The sequence below is a fragment of the Stegastes partitus genome, unplaced genomic scaffold (genome assembly GCF_000690725.1).
Source record: "Stegastes partitus isolate 25-593 unplaced genomic scaffold, Stegastes_partitus-1.0.2 Scaffold391, whole genome shotgun sequence".
Taxonomy (NCBI): Eukaryota; Metazoa; Chordata; class Actinopteri; family Pomacentridae; genus Stegastes; species Stegastes partitus.
Genome location: NW_007578122.1, coordinates 316,684 through 338,057, shown reverse-complemented (window position 1 = coordinate 338,057; position 21,374 = coordinate 316,684). Strand labels below are relative to the sequence as shown.

Below are 21,374 nucleotides of genomic sequence, written 5' to 3'. Positions count from 1 at the left end.
TTCTTAAGTTACCGCCTTTTGACAATTCAGTGTTCTTTCTCTCTGCTGATGGTGCTCATGAATAATCATTTAGTATCAGGGATGACAACTTCTTCTCTCTTTTTTTTTTTGTGCTTTTAATAGCACCTGCGTTGGCACGGTAACACCTGGCCCATACAAGGTGCCTTTCTTCAGAGCAAAGAGGTGAACTTTAGCATCAAACATACAGTATTTCACTTGTTTTTCTCCTTTTGTATTTTGCTGTTTGTCTATTTCATGCAGTAACTCAGTAAATGAATTTCCATTGTTATTTTTAACAACAACATCTGCTTGAAAAACAAATAACGGAGGAAAAAAAGCAATTCTCATAGGTTGAGAACATGACAGTAGGTAGAGGAATCACATGAATATATGAGCGTATTGGTGGTTTAGGGCGGCGGGACGATAGGCGCAAAGTAATCTCTGCTGCTTTGGCTGGCAGCTGCGCCGACTGTCAATAACAACACGCACTTCATTTTGATATTTGATAAAGCAGTGAGGTTGGAATTCAACAGGCAGACAGTCAATGAATCACACGGATGAAGAAGAGTCACCTTCAGTTTTTAATTAGTCCAGCAGCCAATTTTTAAAACAGTGATACAGTAGAAAAGGATGGACTCGTGTAATACCGCCATGTGACAAAAAGGAGTGACCAGTTCAGGTTTTTTCTTTTTTCTTCACAGTTTTTGATCAATGACGTCTTTTCTGGGAGTATGTTGAGAAATTATGTGTTTTTTTTTTTTTTTACGATCTCCACCTAATTCATGTCATATAATCCGTCAGATGTTTCTTGAACATTTATACATGGAGACATCGGGTCAAACAGTATTTTTTAGGTGATTGTCTATTGATGGTTATTTTTATTTAACTTGTTCTAATTTAATTGTAGGCCGTCTGAATTATTCGTATAAAAAGTCTACTTCATGTGAAGTATGCAAATGAATAAAAAGAGGGGGAGCATAAATAATAACATGAACATAAGAAGGGGGAAATGTCGGGGCGAACAGAACTCCTTAAAATCAACATACTGAATCCAAGCCCGAACTTATCCCTGATGAACGAATGCAATAATACTAAACTGACATGTCTCCAGGGGTACCGGTATTAGTTATCTACACATTTTCACGTCGCGTACCAGATCAGACACACATGCCTCCTCTTAAATAACATCATGCATGGATCTGATTTCTGGAGACAAAACGAAACTAAAAAAAACGAAACCGAAACGGAACCAAACAGCACTTTACAAAATGTTACTATACATATATAGTACCTCCAAATCAAACTCGGCTTTTTTTTTATATACAATACAAAATTGCTTTTCTCTCCTAGAATCTATAATTGCTGACGTGTGGTACAGGGCATACAGCAACTCTAAAACGAAAAAATTATTAAATTAAAAGTGCAAAAAATACAACAAATACTACATTAAGATGTGGATTTAAATAAAAAACATAAAACATTGTAGATGGCGCATAGAAAAAAAGTGAAAACTGAACCTCAATTGAAGACAAAGAACATACATTTAAGTTAAGCAACAATACCAATTTCACATTTCCCTCGTTAGAACTATGCCGCGGTGTCATGCCTCGCCGTAGTCCGTTGCTTGACACTTTCTGAGCGCTGCCATAGAAACGACAGCGGCTGAATGCACTGCCCTGTTGTCACGGTGAGGTGTACAGTTCAACGACCGCCTCAGTCTGTTTTCCTCACCCCATAATTCTCTCTTTTTTTTTTTTTTGTTCCCTACCTCCTTCCCTCCTTAAGCTGAAGGCATTCAGGTGAGTTTCTCTTTAGTTCATTGAAAACACCCAGTACCCCCTATGCAATGTTCTTAATTGCATTCTCATTAAGCTTTTCCATGTAGTTCCTAAGATCCTTTGAGTCCCCAAGCTCGATGTCTGGACATACCCATTTTATCTCACTGGTCTGCACCAGTGCTAACGGGCTTAGCACCGGACATCCGTTGCTGGCCTTGACGCTGGAAAAGGTGGTGAACTTCACCCTCTTCCTCTTGGTGGTCGGTGAGTTAAGCGACTCATTCCTGTGATCCCTTCCACTTCCTCCACCAGCACTACCACGCTGGACGCCTCCATTCAATAGCTGACTACCTTCCTCCAGGGTGCCGCCCAGCTCGTCCTGCTGCTGTTGCTGCAGACATAGCCCCTCCTCCTGGCCAAGCCAGACCCAGTCGTGGGCGTGGGGCATTGCCTCTGGAGCTTCCAGGGACAGCTGCTTGCTACTACGGTACTTGTATGCATAGGAGATGCAGTTAATGAGAAAAACCAGGATGGCCAGGCAGAAGACTCCCAGCAGGGCGTACATGCCGATCTCCAAGTCTGTCAGGCCTCGTCGGGAAGGCGACAAGTCCTCGTCTGTGCTGCGGCTCCGAGGCAGTTCGGCCTGGTCCGGATATTCGGAGAATTCGTTTGGGACCCTCGCCCCGCTGTCCGCTGACAAACGGCCCCCATTCGGCCTTACCGGAACCTGGCCCCTGATGGTCGTGGCTCCGCGGTTAACTAGCCCAGTTTCCATGTCAGAAATAGATCCGCCGTAGTACGGAGGATCGGGACGCGTTCGTCGGTCTCCTGGTTGTCTGTATTGTTCTTCGGATTGACCAAACCTTACCTGTATATTTACCATGCCGGTGGCTAATATGGTACGCCGTTTGCCCTTCTGGCACATTTCTGATTGGCTCATTTCAACACGCACAAGCAAACCCTGGCCTTGGCCTTTGGCGACGATGATGGGCCACTTCCACGCTGCACTTTGCTGCACCGCCACCACCTGTTCGTTCAAAGAGGTAGCCGCCAGGGTGAAATGGGCAGGGTTGTAGTTGTCTAGAGGAGTCATGGAGCCATCGCTGAACTGGAGCCAAGCGCTGATGAGGGATTCCTAAGAAAACAGACAAACAAAAAGTGGTGAAAAAGCAGTAACCCAGTGTGCAAATAACCCCGAAAATAACTCCAAAAACAGTAATCTGCACATTCTCTATGCATGCACAAGGACTGGAAAATAAAACCAGAGAGGAAAATAAAGCTGAGGAACATGGAGGAAGCAAAAGTCAGTCTTAATTACAGTAGAAAGGTTCATTGAAACAATTGGATAGAATGAATATGAAACTATTCTCCAGAAAGCAACGACTCTCTCCGGGGGAAGAGACTGTAGCGCCTTCCTTCATTTGAAATTATAATTATAGGAATAACAGAACTGTTCAGTGGTTGAAGATGCAAATCAAAGAGAAAGCTTCACTATATCACGAGTGAATTAATTTAAAAAGAAAAATTAAAATGAATATCATAGGCTCCATAATAACCCTGGTCCCACTCTAAGCTTGCAAGCCAAATACAATTCACAGTGCAGTGCTAATACAGTGACAATTATGGTCTCTCTCTCCCCCTGTGGGAGGTTACAGAATAATTTATCATATAAAATGCCGCGAAACATTTGGATGTCTATATTACATGCGGGTAGAATCGTACCTGTTTGAGGGAATTGATGACTTCCTGTGTGGTTGCGGTGGCGACGATGGCCCTGTTGCTACCGGGGCTGAGCTGCAGGGACAGAGATAGTCCTGATACCAGCTGTACCCCGAGCTCTGTCACGCTCACTTTGTCATCCAGCACCCTGATGCTCCTCTCGGCCAGGACCGATGACGTCAGAGGGGACAGAACCTGAAAAACACAAAAACGCCACTGATTGGTTGCCATTCGTTGTCGTTCATTAAGCTCTAAGATGAGGAAGTGGAAGAGTTTGCAGCCACACCATCTCGGAGGCGTGCGAGGTGAAACCTGCGATGTAAACAAGTGTTTTGTCAAGACATGCATGTGTAGCAGCGTGTATGAATTTAGTCACATCCTCTTGATTTCAGTTGTACACAAAACCAAAACAAACTGGCCTCAGAACAGATAATACACACACTTGTTTACAGGCTTAATGGAAGGTCACCTTGTGCTGCAGGGTTGTAAACATCTGAAGGACGACACACAAAGAAGAATGCGTCGCCCAACTTCAAATACGTATGCTCAGCACGTTCTCCAAATTGAACAACAAAATGCATCTTTTGGAACTTCCCTCCCAGATGACACATAAAGAAAAAGTGTTCCCTAATCCGACACCCCGGCCAACATGACATCTTTTGCAGTTCTTAACCCTTTATGGGGCAAGAGACCATATTGATAACTTCCTTGGACGTTCAACATGTCCGCCCCGTGCCTCTCCTTGAGGCTGAAGAACCACTTTGATTTAGTTTTTATAATATTGGTGCCAAAATCACCACCTTACGAAAAATGTCACGAAACAAACTTCATACACGCTTTCCTACTGGTTAGCATTGAACTCCACTTTGATTTATTTTTTGAGTTTAGTGCCAAAACCACCACCCCAAGAAACATGTGACTAAATGATCATGCCAAACACTTTATAAATGCTTTGTTACTGGTTGTGTAAGTATCATTACCTCAAACTAAAAAGCTTCTAAATATATATATATATATATTGCAGTTTCTTTTATTTATTATAAATTCCAAAGGAAATCAAGATGAATAAAGTTACCACATATGGTAAAGTTATGTCTCTGGGTTTCAGGAAAGACCACGATGGAGGTCAAAACTATGTCTTTTGCAAAAGTAGCATCTCGGTTTGTGTTAACATTGCTGCTTGATAAGGCTCGTGGTCGTCATGGTGACATTGACAGTTAGCGGTGAAGCTAATTGAATGCTCATGGTCATCTTGAATGTAAAAAAAAAAAAAAAAGGCTGTTTACAGTAACTCACCTGCAATTCTTTTTCTGGGAAAGCTCGGACCACTGTACTCACTGTGCCAATGAAATGTACATGAGTGTTTCACTTGTTATGTTTCATAATGGACATCACATGTCAGAACATGCATGAAGCCACACTCTGATTATATATAGAAACACATTTAAAAACGCTCTCAATACCACATAAAAAAAAAAAAAAGCCACATGATCTCCATCCTCGCACCACATTCTCCAACTCTGTGAGCTTCCAGAGGTGTGAGCATGTAAATTGTTGTGATATTGCTATGAGATGAGATTCTCTTCCATCCGCTCCAATTAGGGCTCCAGTGTCTCCTCCAGCCGCCCCCACATGGCCGCATTTACCAGCCATAATGAACTGTCAGCACTGATCACTGCCTCATTTGTAGAGACCCATTTCCTTGCTTTTCTTTTCTTTTTTGGTTTACCTCTTTACATTTTCCCTTTTTTGCTTCCCACACAATGAAACTGATACCCCCCCGTCAACCCCTGAATGCTAAGCAGCTACCGTGAGTGTGATCTTAAAAGAGCGTATATGTGCTGTGACTGTACATCTGAGGTGAGCCAAAGGTTAATTAAGACAGAGCGGAGATTGTTAAGCGTTTTCACACCAATAATTAGGCACGAGCACTGATTGTCTTTAATGTGTGAGGTTTATATAGCTTTTTATCTTTGCAGAAGTCAGTGCACCCAAAATCACTTAAATGTCAAATGATTCTAAAAAGGTGTTTCCTCCCAGTAATTGCAATATTTAGGGCCATTTGTTCTCATGTGAAATTAAAAACCGACAGTTTAAATGGCCATTTAAAAACTACAGGCCCCACAGAAAGAACCTCGTGCCACAAAATCATCAATACTTTGGTTCCCCAGCGTTGTACAACTTTCCATATAGAAGCTCTGCAGTTCTTTGGAGGTAATTTATGCTCCTTGCTTGAGAGGTTGTGTTGCTCTTTTTAAGGGGAATCAATTGGACTATTGGGTTCAAGTCAGACACACCTGGCCAGGTTATCTCTTTCACTTTGTTCTTCTTTTAGAGACTATAATGTGACTTTGGCAGTGTTTTGCAGCCTCATATCACCACACTCTCACCTCCATGCTTCAGTGTCAGGACTATGCATTCACTGTGGTGTTCCTCGTTAAGTTCACATCAAACATGTTGAACCTCATCCGAGCCAAACAAGTTTACCTAATCTGGTTAAATACGGCGCTTCCGATATTTATCAGGCTTCTTTTCATGTTATTATTTCAGCAGTTTTCTACTGAAGAGCATTTTGTTTTTCCTGGATGCTGTCCATAGATCTTGACATTATTCACTGTCCTCAAACTGTCTGAACTCAAATTCCACTGATTCATTCTTATGGAGGCGGCTGCTGCTGATACTACAGCTTGTTCTAGAGCTCTTGATTGTTGCTGCATTTGTGTTTTAGTTGGTTAGTGATCTTTCTTTCTTTCTCATCTTTGTAAAGACTAACGGTTAGATTTGTCACTTCCTGTGGCAATTACTTTCCACGTGGAGCCATGATGCAGGGATAGACGGCCATATTTAAGCCATATTCACGCAGTTGGGTTGACTAAAGATCACAGGTTTACTTAGTTGTGTTTTTACGATCACGCATATTCTAACTTGTGTCAGTAATCCCAGATGTGTTTAGTTCTGCTTTGGGGTCTCTATTTTCAGCATGGTCTTTCTAAAGTATTTGTTTATTATTCTTCACATCAAGAAAATACTCCACGTGTTAACCTGGATTATTAAGAGATGATGCGATTTTCAATCAGTTGACAATTTCAGCAATTTTGCACATGGCTCTGAACTGTGTGTGATGATCTGCAGTATGTAAGTCTGCTTCTGGTCGCGAAACGGTCTAATAAAACCAGCGAGTTTGCTTTGCCTCCACACTTTGAATGTTTACATCAATGATATAAATGAGTTTCTGCTGTCTACATTATTTTAAATGAACATTAAGCTGAAAGTAAATCATAAAGCTCAAGAAGTCATGCATCGCTTAGAAAAATACCTTCTTCACACCATGAAAGGAACGACCTGAACCTTTCTCCTGTAAAGGTGCAATCTATAAACCTTCTCCAGAGCTCTCAGCAACATGTCCAAAGTGTTTTTTGCATCCCTCAAACAGATCAACACTCCTGCCAACGAAATGCCGAATACATGCGAACAAATGTCCAGACTTTCTCCTGCCCTCATCTCTAAGATGTCAGGAGTCCTTTCCTTGAGTCTGCAGTAGCGGTAATAGCAGTCAGATCCCCCTCCTCCCCTCTATCAGAGTCCTTTGCCCAATTTTTCAGAAACGTGTCTCCTCCATCCCATTAAAAAAACAACAGATCCTGCCTTTGGCCTGCATCCGTGATCGAGAGATTCCCCCAGCAGACTTCCAAACATGTCAAGTCCCGTCCTCGCACCGGTTCCATAGTTTACAGATTTCTTCATTCCACCCGCAGAGAGCAATTAAAGACCCCTTCCAGGCTCACCACTTCCTATTGAAAGCTGTCAGAGTCTTGTCTTGTATGATTTCTGTCCAGATTTCTGAGGGCTCTCGCTACCAGAAACCCTCCAAATCCCATTTGCACCTGGCTCAAGTCCGGCGCATCCAACAGCATTCGGTGAAAATCCATTGCTGCCCAAAGCGCACGTCTCTCTCTCACAAACTGACACTTTTGCAAAGGTTAACAGCACAATGTGTTTTGCATGCAAGTGGGTCGATCCATAACATGTCAGACAGACAGTGCTTAAATAGATTTATTCATATCTTCTGCCACACCGTCAAACCTGCAGCGGTGTATTAATGATCGCATTACCGGTTCCGGGGCCACTGTAAAATCTTCCTATATATCGGTGGCCTTTTGAAATCCCCCCACTTCGGTTGAAATGCCAAATCCAAGTCGGCCATTGTAATATTTAAGAAACGAATCGGAATAAATCTGCTGATGTGGAAAGGAAGGTAACACCGACAACGATGAAGAGCTCACTTGATTATATAGAGTCCTGTTTTAAGATTTCACTTGTTCTTCTTCTACCATTATTTGTTTTTTCATTACCGTCATCCTGGAACACGTTCTTGCAGGGGTTCTGCTGTGTTTGTAGTCGAGGTGCCTTTAAGGAACTGATCAAGGGAGGAGCTTTTTTCTCACATCATGAATGGACAAACTCAGGAAATCCTTTTGGGAATAAAGGTCACAGAAAACGTCGATATCGAAATGGGTCGGGTTGTTTTTAGGAAAATTAGGAAACCCACTCGAATGCAAACCCCCTCAGTGGTTCCCGGAGCCGATTCCGTGCTTCGCTTTGCTATTTCACTAAGTGTTTACATGATGTCTCTGGATTAATCCCTAAAGCTTTTGTCCTGAATCGCGAGCCTGTTTTCATACAGAATGATTTAACCTTTCCACAAAACCGCACGAGCGGCGCGCTCACAGACGGAAAACTTAACTCCCACTTTGAGTGCGATTCGCTGATTAAATAATAGAAACATTAGCCGTCGACTCATGCACGCGTTCGGCGGTACGATTAACCTTTTTGTTCAGTTAGACAATTTGCAGCGGGTTAATTATAGTTAACTGTGGTTGTGAGGTCTGGATCAAGCTGCACGGTGGATAAAAACCAAAAGGATGCGTAAAATCATTTCTTGCTCGTCATGTAGACGGACTAATACATCTTTTTGATGTGCTAAAAATGTTGTGTGCATATTTTTACAGATCATACTTTCTAAGTTCCTGAAGGAATTACAGTTTTCAGTGTCATCAGTTGGAATTTATTTGTCAATATCTCTCACTGCACTTTAGTAATTAAGTTCAGGCATATATGAGTTTTACATTGCTATACTGTTTATGCTAGGAGAGCACGGTTTAAGAAAGAAAAAACTGAACTGAAATATCTGACTGCAATTTTCCTAACCAGTTTCGGTCACATCTACAAAGGTATTACATTAATATAGTTTAGTTAGAGATGCATAATGAACAGACCTTCTTTCCAAATGTGACACAATTTGCATCCTGACTCTAAAAGTTGTGCTTCAAATGCTAAATATTTTCCACATAGGACTTTCCTCGCCACAAGCTTCAGTGGACCTCCACCTGCCCTCACCAATGCGACTCCGGAGTGTCCGGCAGCTTACCTGCGACAGCCGCGGTGCTTCAGGTACTGCTGAAAATAAGCGACATTTTCAGAATTTTAATATCCGCTCGGTACCGAAGCTCCCACGACGTCCCAACCCTCCACGGCGTCCAAAGACGAGCCGGTGACACGGTAACCGGCAGAGAGCTGAACGGCGATAAAATACCACATCGTAGATCTAAATTTAGAGCTTTCTGGAACGTATTATCAAATGAAATCATCTTAATTGGAGATATAAAGCCTTTCACAACAACGGAGCTAAAAGCACATCAGAGCGGTAGCTTTCTTTTCCCGCCTAATTGCTCTCTTAACTACTATTTTTCCTCCACACATCACAATTAATGTATTAGGTTATGAGTATTTCATTTAATGTCTGTGGTGTATCGTGGTTTTATGAGACTTGAAAGCTGTATATATATATTTTAATTGAACGGTATATAAAAGCCCGATTAGGGACAAACTCTGTGCAGCACATCAGTCTCTGAATTGGAACTACATCCCTATCAAATAAAAAAAATCACTTTAAATTGACCAACAGTGAAGCAGCACCCGATCTCTCATACGTGCATCATCTCTCCTGCAATGCACATCATTCTTGAATTTAAAAAAAAGGACATTACGACCCTCGGTGCATTGCTTTGTGTTGATTTACAGCGTGAGCAGGAACATGTGACATCCTGATCCCTGATTGATTTATCAGCCAAACTTAATTGTAAGTTCATAGGTAGTCCCTTTATTTATCCATCATCAGTTACTTCCATGTTTCCTTATTTCCACAGAGAAACTAATGCTTATATATTTTCAGGCTAAAACCAACCACTGCTTTTAGTAATGGTGGTGTATGTGTGTGTTATATAAGTAGGGTTTAAAAAAAGAAAACAAAAAGAAAAGACCTCATGCCCTTTTAATGAATTGGATTCCAGTCTGAAAAAGCTCTTCCTTCACATGCTGAATGCAGACTCTGATCTGTAAGTTACACTTGTTGAATCATCCGAATCGAGCCAATGGAAAAAAGAGTTTTGGGTTCTCCGTCTTGCTATAATAGGCTGTCACTCTCTTCTCGAGAAGACGCCGGACAGAGTCGGCCTTTCTCTCCATTGCGGCAGATTGAAAATTTACCAACAACCGGCAAAGTGTTTCTTGTCTTTTTTAAGGTCATAGAGGCGGTTTCTTCGTGACATTTTGTTTGTGTGCGTGCGCTTGTGAGAGACACTGAAATGGTGAGAGACCACACAGGTGCAAGCTTTTATTAGACGTGCCACGAAGGCAAGTTTCTCTGTCAGCTCATGATGGGCTTAAGTGTTTGTGCCATGCTGCGATCAATGTGGTTGTTTTTGTAACTCCTTCCCTTTCCGCTGCCAAAGCTGTTCTGTCTTCTTGCTTCACATTCTCTGCGGCCTCGCGCTTATTTCTGTGTGTTTGTTTCTCGTCGTACGCTGGAAGCATGCAAAAATACTGACCTAAAGCTGCAGTCGGTTATTTTTCTGGCCACTGGGGGCAGCGGAGGGCTACTCTACAATCTAAAATTTGCAGACTTTGTTATTATTATTAGCTGGTTTAGCCATTAGCCGATTTATGCAGCATGTGCAGAGCAACTTTACGGTGACATTTTAGATGCTAGCATGCATAACATACCTGATGCAGCAAAGTGATGAAGTTATGCAGGCAAAGTTGTGTATTTCTCCATCTGTGTGTAATCCAGTTGTGCACCAGATGTTTCGACAAGTTCATCAGGTGTTTGGTCTCGTATGCAGAAGATTTGATGCACAAACACTCTCGGTTTTACTGCTACTCGAATGTCAGCACACTTTTGAACATTTAGTTCCTTCTGTCATTGAGAACAGGGTCTTTGTGTGAGTGTGTGTGTGTGTGCACTGCAGCATGTAAAAGAAAAGCGCTGCCCTCGCCCCTCCAATATTGGCCGGCCCGCTCGCTCCTCTGCATCGGCGATATCGAAAACGCATCAAAGACGAATTAGCTGGCGAGATAAAATGTGCAATATACCGTTTATGTAGCAATAATAAATAAGAAATCTATTTTCTCAACTTCTCCAGTACTGAGAGCTGAAATCGATAACGTCTGAGCTTATTGATCCTCCGCTTAATTTAAACCTGGTGCCCGTTTAATACAGAGTTTTGGTACCCGTTCCTATTTAGGATTAACGTAGGTGAAGTGCAATCAAGAAGTTCCGAGACTGTCTCTGTCAAAAGCAAAAACCATCCATGACTTAAATGTAAATGCTCTACCCTTCATTGTGGTCTTCTTGTGCAGCGATACACTGCTCCTCGTGCTCCTGCCAACGTTTGCTTTAAGCAACATGCACTGTGTGTCAAAGCAGCAGCCTTTCGTCCTGGGAAATAAGAAGTCATCGCATTGAGCCACATCCGATGAGCATAGCGGACAGACAGCAGCAGTCCAGGTCATTTGCACTCATACACCTCAGGACGTTACAGTAGATCAGCAGAGCAATGACCACGTGACCCTCAGAGACCAATTTACGATGCATAACCCCATGAATGTCAAAGAGCCCAACGAGCATGCCCTGTGCTCGGTTCTGCTGCTGACCTGATGCAAACTCTTCATTGCTGGAGACTGTAGACTCCATACATTACTGAAGACCACCGTTTGGCCTCTGGGTTGTAGCAGCAGACCCATCACTCCTAACCAGTAGTGATACTTGATACTTGCAATTTTACAGTCCAGCAGGAGGTCGCAGAAGGACTTTTAGAGAAGGTGCCAAATGTGGTAGGACCACCAGGAATGGTTGCTTCTTATTTGGAAGAGCCCTACAGATTAACTTCCCATTTATCTGTTCTTGGTCTCTTTCAAATACTGAGGAATCACCTGTTTGGTCCTACGTAGGGACTGTGAATGTGGATTTATCAGAGGGGAAAACTGCAGGAAACCACACTTATGAGCTAAAAGAAACCTTCTTTAAACATGAGGCAGGTTTCCAACTTCTACATTTCTGTCAGATTCTTTTTAGCAGTACAACTAAATCTAACGTGCTAACTGATGGCTGTTTCTTTGGTTGAAACAACAACCAAACCATTACCAGCTGCTAAGGCGATTAAGTAAAGATGTAAGTCGCCTTACGTAGGCAAAGACGTTTAGTTAACTACTCCCAGCTTTAGCTACAACAATTAGGTCTAATACCCACCATGCCCAAAACGTAGCTCCACACAAACCTGTATTTTGGTGGCTCCAGCGCTCAGCCCGATCACGACTTGACCCTCCAGCAGCTGGGCGACCCTCGGGTCCTCCACCCTCAGAGAGTCCTTCACCATCTGGGTCACATCCACCTGCCAGTCGGTGCCCAGCAGGAAGCTCTGCTGTCCGAGGCCGTCGTCCTCCGCAGCTCCTCTTATTTCTCCGGCGTCCGCCACAAAGTGCGTGAGGACTCTCAGGGTGGTGCTCTGGTACTGGGCCACGCAGGTGTTCTCCGCCCTCTCCTCCGCCCCAGCGGCACCATCCTTGTCATCAGTGACCCTCTCGTACCTGACGGAGCAAGAACACACGTGCGACTAAGCGAAAGGAGAAACTGGATAAATATAATTCTGGCTATTTCTGAGGTGAAAATTACTTAAACCTCTATTTGCTCTTCGTGGCGCCCTTAATGTCACCAAGTCTAAACCTCGTAAAAATATATTTACTGCAGTCAAATCCTCCGACGTCTGCGGTGCTGCAGGCTTCCCGAATTTCCAAAAGTCACAGCCTCTCAGTGTTTTCAGAAATCCATTAAAAACAGCTTGTAGAGACAAACTGCTGCATGGCTTGCTTTCTCATTTTCTTTTAAAGGGCAACTGATATTTCGGCTGTACGTCTGCCATTTATTTGGCCCACGGCAAACACTTTGCAGATATAGCCATTTCAGAAGATATGTTTTGTAACAAATGAATGTTTGCAAACCCCGGCAGTGGAATTTTGTGGCGCATTTGTTCTATTCTTTCGCTCCTGTTTAAGTGAAGTTTGTACGCCTTTATCACATTAATAGAGCCGCATTAGACTGAATGAGTGAGGGAAGGAGTGAAGAACGGCGGGGAAACAAACCCTGCGCTGTGGAAAACTGGAAATAGGAAGACGTACAAATGCTGATGCAAGAAGACAGTGAGATAGAATAAGAGTCTGAAATCCACACCTAGATGTTTGGTGCATGTTTGTACTTTATAAGAGCCTCTCTGTTGGATCCTGCTCTTCTTTTCTAAGCAGTACATCTCGCTGTCATCACTCTTGCTCCTCACCGTCCATCACTCCTTATTACTGGATATCGTTCTGTTTCAGTTTGATGTGCATTGTCACTGTCATCTCTCGGTCTCTCACTCCCACATCTCAGACGTACCGGACTATTTTCTTCTGGTTTATTCCTTTGCCTTTTTGTCCCCTCTCTTATTCTCACCTCTTTTTTTTTTTTTTCTTCTCCTTACTCCTTCAAGCTCTACCTGCCTCTCTCTACTGGTCAGGTGGCCAGGGGGGGAGTGACAGTGACAGTTTCCATTAGGTTTAATGAGGCATGGCTGGTCAGGCAGAAAAACGGGCTGACAGGTTAACACGATGTGGCCCAATGGCTTGGCTTAGTTCCTAACCTGCCTTCACCATCCCCTCCCCTCCTCTTATTCCACATCAGTGAAGGGACGGCAGTCTAAACCAAGGTGACATTTGTGGCTGGCAACAGAAACATGAGGTCAGGGCATGTTTGTAGCGGTGAATGACAGGTCAGCCACCGCGTTGGACTTTAATGAGGTGGCTTACGTGCTTTTGGGGAAAGCGAGAAAGCTCACGTAGGTGGAGCTCGTACACACCGTTAAACCCCCGCCGGGAAAATATTTTTTCCATTTAGCTTTCTTCCTGTTTTATTTATTTTTTTCCTAATAAAAAAATCAGCTCATAAGCTGCACACATCATGTGTTCTTCATGCAGCGATGCACTTGAAAGACATGACTGATGGGATCTGGCATGGACGGCAGGGGGGTATTTGTGTTAGAGTGCCACCCTGTGGGTTGTAGGCTAATTGGAAATGACACTGAATTGACTTTGTAGCAGAAAAACACTTATTTCGCATTTGCAAATGCTTTAAATGCTTAATTGCAGGTGTAAGTGTGTTTTGCATGTAGCGTGACTCTTTGTTTTTGTTTCCATTGGAAGATGCTGGTTAGAATAAATGGCAATAAACCATTTCTTCCCGCTATAAAACACATCTGTTGATAAAAATATTTCATGTACAGATGTTCCAGAGCAGAATACAAATGAATATTTTTGGGAAACATTTTCAGATGCATCGGTTGATAGTTTTTTGCAGAGTGTTGTTCTAGACGGTATATTGGCTGATAAGTGAGAGGAAGTTGCAGCATCCATCCATCCATCCATCCATCTATCCATCCATCCATCCATCCATCCATCTATCCATCCATCCATCCATCCATCTATCCATCCATCCATCCATCCATCCATCTATCCATCCATCCATCCATCCATCCATCCATCAGCTACGCCTGCTTTATCCTGCAGAGCGAGAGTGAGAGGCGTGGTACATCTTGGACAGTCCGTCATAGGCTAACACGAAGAGACAGTCATCTGTGCACTCTTATAATCGCACCTGTGGCCACCTTAGAAACCAATTAACTACCACGCATGTCTTTGGACTGTGACAGGAAACCGGAACGGCTGAAGTAGCACCGCAGACACCTGCAGCCTCCACGCAGAAACCCAGAAGCTTGTTGCTGTGAGGCGATGATGCCACCACCATGCACCCGATGGCACTTACAGCGCCCTCCGTAATTATTGGCTAAGACGTGTTCTTTAGCTTCTAGTAAATTCAGTTTTTTTCTAAATAATATCGGACCACAATGAGAAAAAAAAGGAAAATTCAACCTTCAATTCAAGTGTGTTTATTCAGTGTGGAAAAAAAATCTCACATCTTTTACATTAAATCATGTGCGCCACAATTATCAGCACCCTTGATGTTAATACTATGTAAAACCCCCCAACAGTTCATTTAAGTTGAGTTGAAGGTTCAGTGTGAGAGGATTCTTCTGCAATAAAAATTTAATTTATTTTAAGGCTTTTAACACATCTTAACCAATAATTATGGAGGGCGCTGTGTCCAGATTGTTTTTCTCCTGACGTTGATCTTTGCTTGTGTTGTATCCGCTCTCAGATGGACGTCGCTTTGGATAAAAGGTGGAATTGTAGAAAGCTAAAGCAGGCATAGATCATTTAATTTGGCCACCAGCCACATTAAACTGCAAGCGTCCTACCCAGTGTGTATTTTGAGTTTACAGATTCGTCATCGTTTCTTAAACTCCCAAAAGTTTCCGAGATTTATCAAATCATTTTCAGAAATCCAGAATGAGCCACACTGAAAACATAAAGGCTAAATGGCTCCTGCTACCATAAAATACAATTTTTTGTTCATCACTCAACGTGAAATTTAAACAACTTTATAGAACCGTGGCGCTCATCTGAACACATAACCAACAACAAAGAGGACGTACACTGTATGCCGCCTGATAATTACAGTTTTCATTCAAAAATGCGTCTTAATGTCACGTCCTGTTCCTGACATCCAGGCATAAACACTGGAGACATTTTAATTCCTTTTTTTTTTAACTTTGTGTTTCAGCAGCTTCTGTCTGTATGATCCCAGTAAATAATAATTACAATAGCTATTATTAAATGTAAATTAGTCAACGTGCTTCACTAATTATCTGTTTTCATTTGAATGCCATTATTTCTATTTTAATCAGCTTTCTTCGCATTATGAGGAAAAATTCCCTAATTTAAATATTTTTATTGGAGCCGTGTTGGGGGACTCACGCTGCGCCGCACATATCATTGTGCACTATATCACTTTTCAGCCTCAGGAATTTTGCCCGAGCTCTGTAATGCTGAAAATTATTATTCATTCCTTATTCAGTATAAGTACTTTTTGGGAGACCAGTCCAATGAATTATTACGCACTCATTATGCAGCTGTGCCTGCATTTTATGCCTCATATGTCTGCACCACCACCACCAAGTCGATTTATTGTAGCCTCCTTTTTTATTTCGCCAAGTGAAGGATCCCGATTGTCACACGGGGATTGTTTTAAAAAAAACCTGGTTAATGACTTAAATGAAGGGATTTTAGATTTATTTTCAAACTGCTGGAACACTGGATAAAGCCCCAGAAGCCGTTATGTTTGGCTTCTTTAGGAGTTCACCGTGCAACGTAACTGCCCGGTGCATGGGGTTGCATCCATCCATCCATTATCTATACACTGCTTAATCCTCAGTAGGGTTGCGGTGGGCTGGAGTCTATCCCAGCCGACTTAGGGTGAAGGCAGGGGACACCCTGGACAGGTCACCAGTCCATCGCAGGGCCACACTTAGAGACACCTCACAGTCACACCTACGGACAATTTAGAATCACCAATTAACCTCAGCATGTTTGTGGGAGGAAGCCGGAGAACCCGGAGAGAACCCACGCTGCACTGGGAGAACATGCAAACTCCACGCAGAAAGATTCCGTTGCCCCCACTGAGACGCGAACCGGCAACCTTCTTGCTGCGAGGCAACAGTGCTACCAACTGCGCCACCTTGCAGCCCATGGGGTTGCATGATTTAAAAGAATGATTGGTCACCTGAACAGCGATGCACAACACAAGCCTCGGCAGCACAGATACGCCAGACGATCACGTCTCACCTCCTGTTGCCGCTGCTAGCAGGAACCCTCCAGCCCTTAATTTGGCTGAGCTCGGGGTCGGCCACGTCGACGAGCAAGGGCAGGCGGGGCATCCACACGCTCATCTCCAGCTGGGCGCTCAGAAAGCTGTAGGTGAAGTTGAGCATCACCCTGCTCTTCCCTCTCGTCTCCTTCCCGTTGACGTACACGTAGTCGCAGCGCTCGGACACCTGGAGGATACGGGGGGGACAAATCATAGAGGATAAAGAAGGAACTGAGAGGATCCATAAGTATTGAGCTTCTCTTTTTTTTTTAGCAAAACATACCCTGTAAATGTAAATTTGTCTGTATTTCATCACGGATGTAGTAATGGAATTTTGCCTCGCTCGGAGAAAGATTATCGTCGATTCTTTTGTCCGGCCAAGAGCCTCTTCTGAGATACTAGAGAGTGTAAAGGCTTGGCAATGCTTCAGTGAAATTTCAAGTGTCAGGTCTGCTCAGTTTCCGTCTTTCTTTCTTTCTGTGTGTGTGTGTGGATTAATGTGTTCAGCATACAGTAATGCGACTTTGGTCCAACTCAACAGATGGAGCTCTGCAAAGACACAAACCTGTTTCATCCAACCGCAGAACAAAACAACACGAGCTCAAACTAAATTACGACTGGCTGGGAAAAAGTACAACTCCAATCAGTTACCAACGTTTCTCAGAAGCGGCTCCAACATACAGAAATGAATCGCGGGAACATCAGACGTATCTGTCATTATCTTCAAGGCACCAGAATCTCCTCATCAAACATTTCCCCCCCCTTCTCTCTCTGAGGACCGAATCTATTTAACAATCTGTCATCGAATTTTGTTTGTAATCACTCGCATTTCAATTCATTTCAATCTCAAATACCATCATAAGCTTGATTGGCACGACTGGTAATTTCGGCGCATGTCCTCCGTGCTGACAATCGCTTCTTTATAACGAACCAGCCACAGGAAGACTGTCATCTGTCTCCACTTCTTTGCATATAACTTGGCAGCTTTACTCTCAAATGATGTCAGACCAGCCCCTCTCTCTGAGGAACAAAACTGACAGCTTGGTGTCTGTCAGATCTCTCCTCCTCCCTTTCATTTCCTCTTTCTCTTTCGCTCCCACTCCTTCGCTCTCAACCTCGGTATACTCCAAGTGCTACTGTACCTCCTACATGTTCCTGCTTTCTGTAATGAGAGCAGGTTGTGATTCAAAGAAAAGAAAACAGGATCTTTCTTTTGTTGAAATCAAAGTAAAGGAAAGTTTTTGTGTTGAATCACTTTCACACATTGGTTTAGGATCCATAATCGAGTGATTTCTGAATGATGCCAAAACAATATCCAGCCGATAGTGGCTCCATCTTCCAAGTGTCGTCCGCGGAGTTTACAAAAACATTATCCAGTGTACATGCAGTTGTAGATACACTTAAAGGAAAGGAAAGAACGTGTATGTGTCTGAAGTCTTTCCATGACTCCTACAACTCAACACAAAAAAAAACAATCATACAATTAGCTTTTTTTAAATAGAATAGAATAGAATGCTTTTATTGTCATCGTACAGAAGCCGAGAGCGGTCGTTTTCCGCTACTGTTCTTTCTTCGCTGTTTTCTCAAGATAACGAGTTAATTTTCTCGTTATCTCGGGATAACAAGAATCGTTTTCTTGTGAAAACGAGATAATTGGTGTTTGTGTTTGCCCGCTCGTGCCCGGTCCAGGATGGAATCCCAGGTGTGTGGGCCGGAGGACAGACGAGACTGGGCACGAGCGCTTCATTGTAAGTTGTCGTGCCCGGTCAGCTGTTCTCATGACACGTCATGTCGGAGTTTCCGGTCAGCTGTCTATATAAGATACGTCACACCAGGAAGTCCGACAACTTCTGATGATGGCTGAAGTGACAGCCGAAACTGTCAACGGGATAATTATCTCGTTATCTCGAGAAAATGCCGTTTAAAAAAAAATGTGCGGCCATGACCGCTCTCGGCTTCCGTATCATCGTACACAAGGTACAACAACATTAAAAGACAACGCCAGTGGTGCAAAAGTTTAAAAGTAAAAATATAAAAAGACAAATAAGAATATATATTTACAAAAGGAGCCAGTAGGAAGTATGTACAGTTAGCCAAACGGTAGAATAAATGTATTGCACTGTTGAGGTAGAAACACTGTGGATGTATGAGAAATATAAATAAATACTGATTATAAATAATATATATGTAATTATAGATTTATAGCAGGTCTTCTGCTGGGTCAAACACAAACATACAACAACTCTAATGGCCACTTTCACCTCAATTAGACACCTTTGAATAACGTGGAGTTTATCCTCCTCAGAGCATGATGCTGCCACCACCGTGCTTGACAGTAGTTTTGGTGTTAAAGGCCTCATCTTCTCTCCTCCACACATATTTCTAGTCATTGCGGTAAAAACAGCTCATTTTTTGTTTCATCTGACCAGAGACGTTCCTTCAGAAGGTCTTTTCTATCCGATGCTCTCCACTGGTGTCTCACTGTGTTAACCACGTTCCAATGAGACATGATGTTCATTTTGTAAATTATGGTAACATTTCTAATAAAATGGAGAGCAAAACAAGAGATGCTTTCGGCTCCCTTATAAGTTGCTACCATACAAGCATGCGTAGTGTCAGATCCTTCTCTCTCTCGTCATGTCCAGCTTAATAAAACCAAGATAGCGACGGCCAAATTCCAAACCTATAGTCTACAACCTAACATCTGGCTCCATGGCGGCTACGTCCATCATGATGTACGACTATGTTATTGGACAAGCAGTCCTCACTTAAACTTTGGTGACGTAATCTTCAGTGTCGGTGACCTTAAATCAGTTTATTAATGTTTCATCACAGCCACGAATTTAAAAAACAAACTGCCAATACAATAGTTGACTGTAGAGAAGGTTGAACATTGGCTGAATACTAAATTAACTGATAAATTTGCTCGTTTGCTATTTTGACGGGTAAATTATCATAAGTATTTTATTAAAGGGGAAAAAAACAATTAAGAAATGTTGTTATTTAAACTTTCTCCCAATTTTTTTATTTTTTTTTAATTCATTAGAATTTGCGGCTTTTCTTAATTTATAACGTCTGGTAGTAAAATACAAACAAGACAGTTGAAGATTTATTAGTTTTCTGCTGCTTTCTGACATTTTTTTAGACTAAGTGAATTTTAAAGACGTGTCTCTTCTTTAAAAAAAAAATCAATTAGAAAAGTAGATAATAATGAACAATAAGAATATATTCTAATCCAAATGTTTAAGATTGTTCACTGGCAGGATGTTAGGTGTGCGTGTAAAGCGGTATAAATTATATAAATAAATTAGTGTGACGTAGCGATGATGGATTTAAATACTGCAGGTGTGTGAAACATAAAGTCAACACACACCGATGTGCAGGATTTCTGAAGGCAACCATCCAGAGAGTGAGCTGCAAGAATCCACTTCACTCCTCATCGAGTCTCTTCAGCCTCACCTCTGTTTTTGTTCAGTTTTTTTTCTCTCCCCTCCTTCTGCTCGTTCTCTCTCTATTCTCACCTATCAACCGTCTCAATCTCCAGCGTTGCTCCACTTTGTTTTTACACTCAGGATCCGTCTGTGTCTGGCCGTATTACAGATTAAATTGAGATCTCTGGGAAAAGTGACATCTTCGGGCGCCGATATGAGGAATTTAGCGCTCGACTCGTCTCCGTAACCTCTATCAGCGTGTCACGAAAACATGCACGGATCAATGTCACGTCTCCATGGAAACAATTCATTGTGCTACCAGCCGTGCAGTCTTGGGCGGCGCACACGAACACAGATAAACACGCTAGCCAGAGCGAAGGGAGGAATACGTGGACGAGTTAATGAGAGGCGCGATAAGAGACTGCCATTGATTGAACATCCACTTCCTGGGAGTATTTAACACACAAACAGTGCTGCAGTGGGACGTTTTGTTAAGGTTCACTTTGTTGTATCTCATCTGTCTTCTTTGATTGATTACATAAGTGCAATTTCTATCATTTTTTATAAATAAAGATGCATTTGTGTGAAGCTGAGGCGTTTACTGGACGCTCCATAGGGCTTCAAGGACCGGCATCTATCTGGTCTGAGTCATGTTAAGACAGGAGATCAGAACAACCTTCTTGTTTTGATTCTGTTTGCTGAGCTGCATGTTCTTATTTGTCTCAATCTGCGGCGGTAAATATCTTCCTGGAACCTGAAGGAGGATGAACTGTAACCTGTAGGAAATATATTAAGTAACATCCTCTATATTTTCTTTACCCCATCAAGAAAACAAAAACACGGAATAACTTGGAAACCAGTCTTAAAGCAGCAAAGCTTGGCTGAGTTGTGCTAATGCCTGTCCTCACTTGTTGCTGCAGAGAGCTGTATGCCTTATGATCCCGGTAATGAGTATGCAACTGGCATTTACACAGAGAGAGAGAGAGAATTGCCAGAGTTTATTTTCTGGCTGGCCACACCAGCACAGATCAGCTGAAAAACAACAGTCCTTGCACCGCTACAACAGAAGAGGGCACATCCACGTCCACGGCCAAGCTGGCAGCGTTCATAAAGTAAATTCTGTCAGATGGGCGACGACCCACACGAGGGATCTCACCAAACTTGCCAACGTGAAGTATTTTAAATCTTCCTCGACTGAAGCTTTTTTCTTATCCGAACCATATTTTGTTGAGGGTTTGAGTCTCCATTAACTGCTGTTCCTTGAATGCACTCAACGTGGCGAAAGTCTGACTAACGATGTGCATTTTGATAGAAAAG

General features: G+C 42.7%; 1 protein-coding gene across 1 annotated transcript in view; it reads right to left on the bottom strand.

The window, feature by feature from the left end:
* Positions 1-1,839: 1,839 nt before the first annotated feature.
* Positions 1,840-21,374, bottom strand: part of LOC103359729 (transmembrane protein 132C) — a 110,672-nt gene continuing 91,137 nt past the window's right edge. The window contains exons 6-9 of the mRNA XM_008285228.1: positions 16,605-16,813; positions 12,113-12,422; positions 3,501-3,692; positions 1,840-2,913 (exon numbers count right to left, since the gene is read on the bottom strand). Of these exons, the coding sequence (XP_008283450.1) occupies positions 1,840-2,913; positions 3,501-3,692; positions 12,113-12,422; positions 16,605-16,813 (1,785 nt within the window). The remainder of the gene's footprint in view (positions 2,914-3,500; positions 3,693-12,112; positions 12,423-16,604; positions 16,814-21,374) is intronic.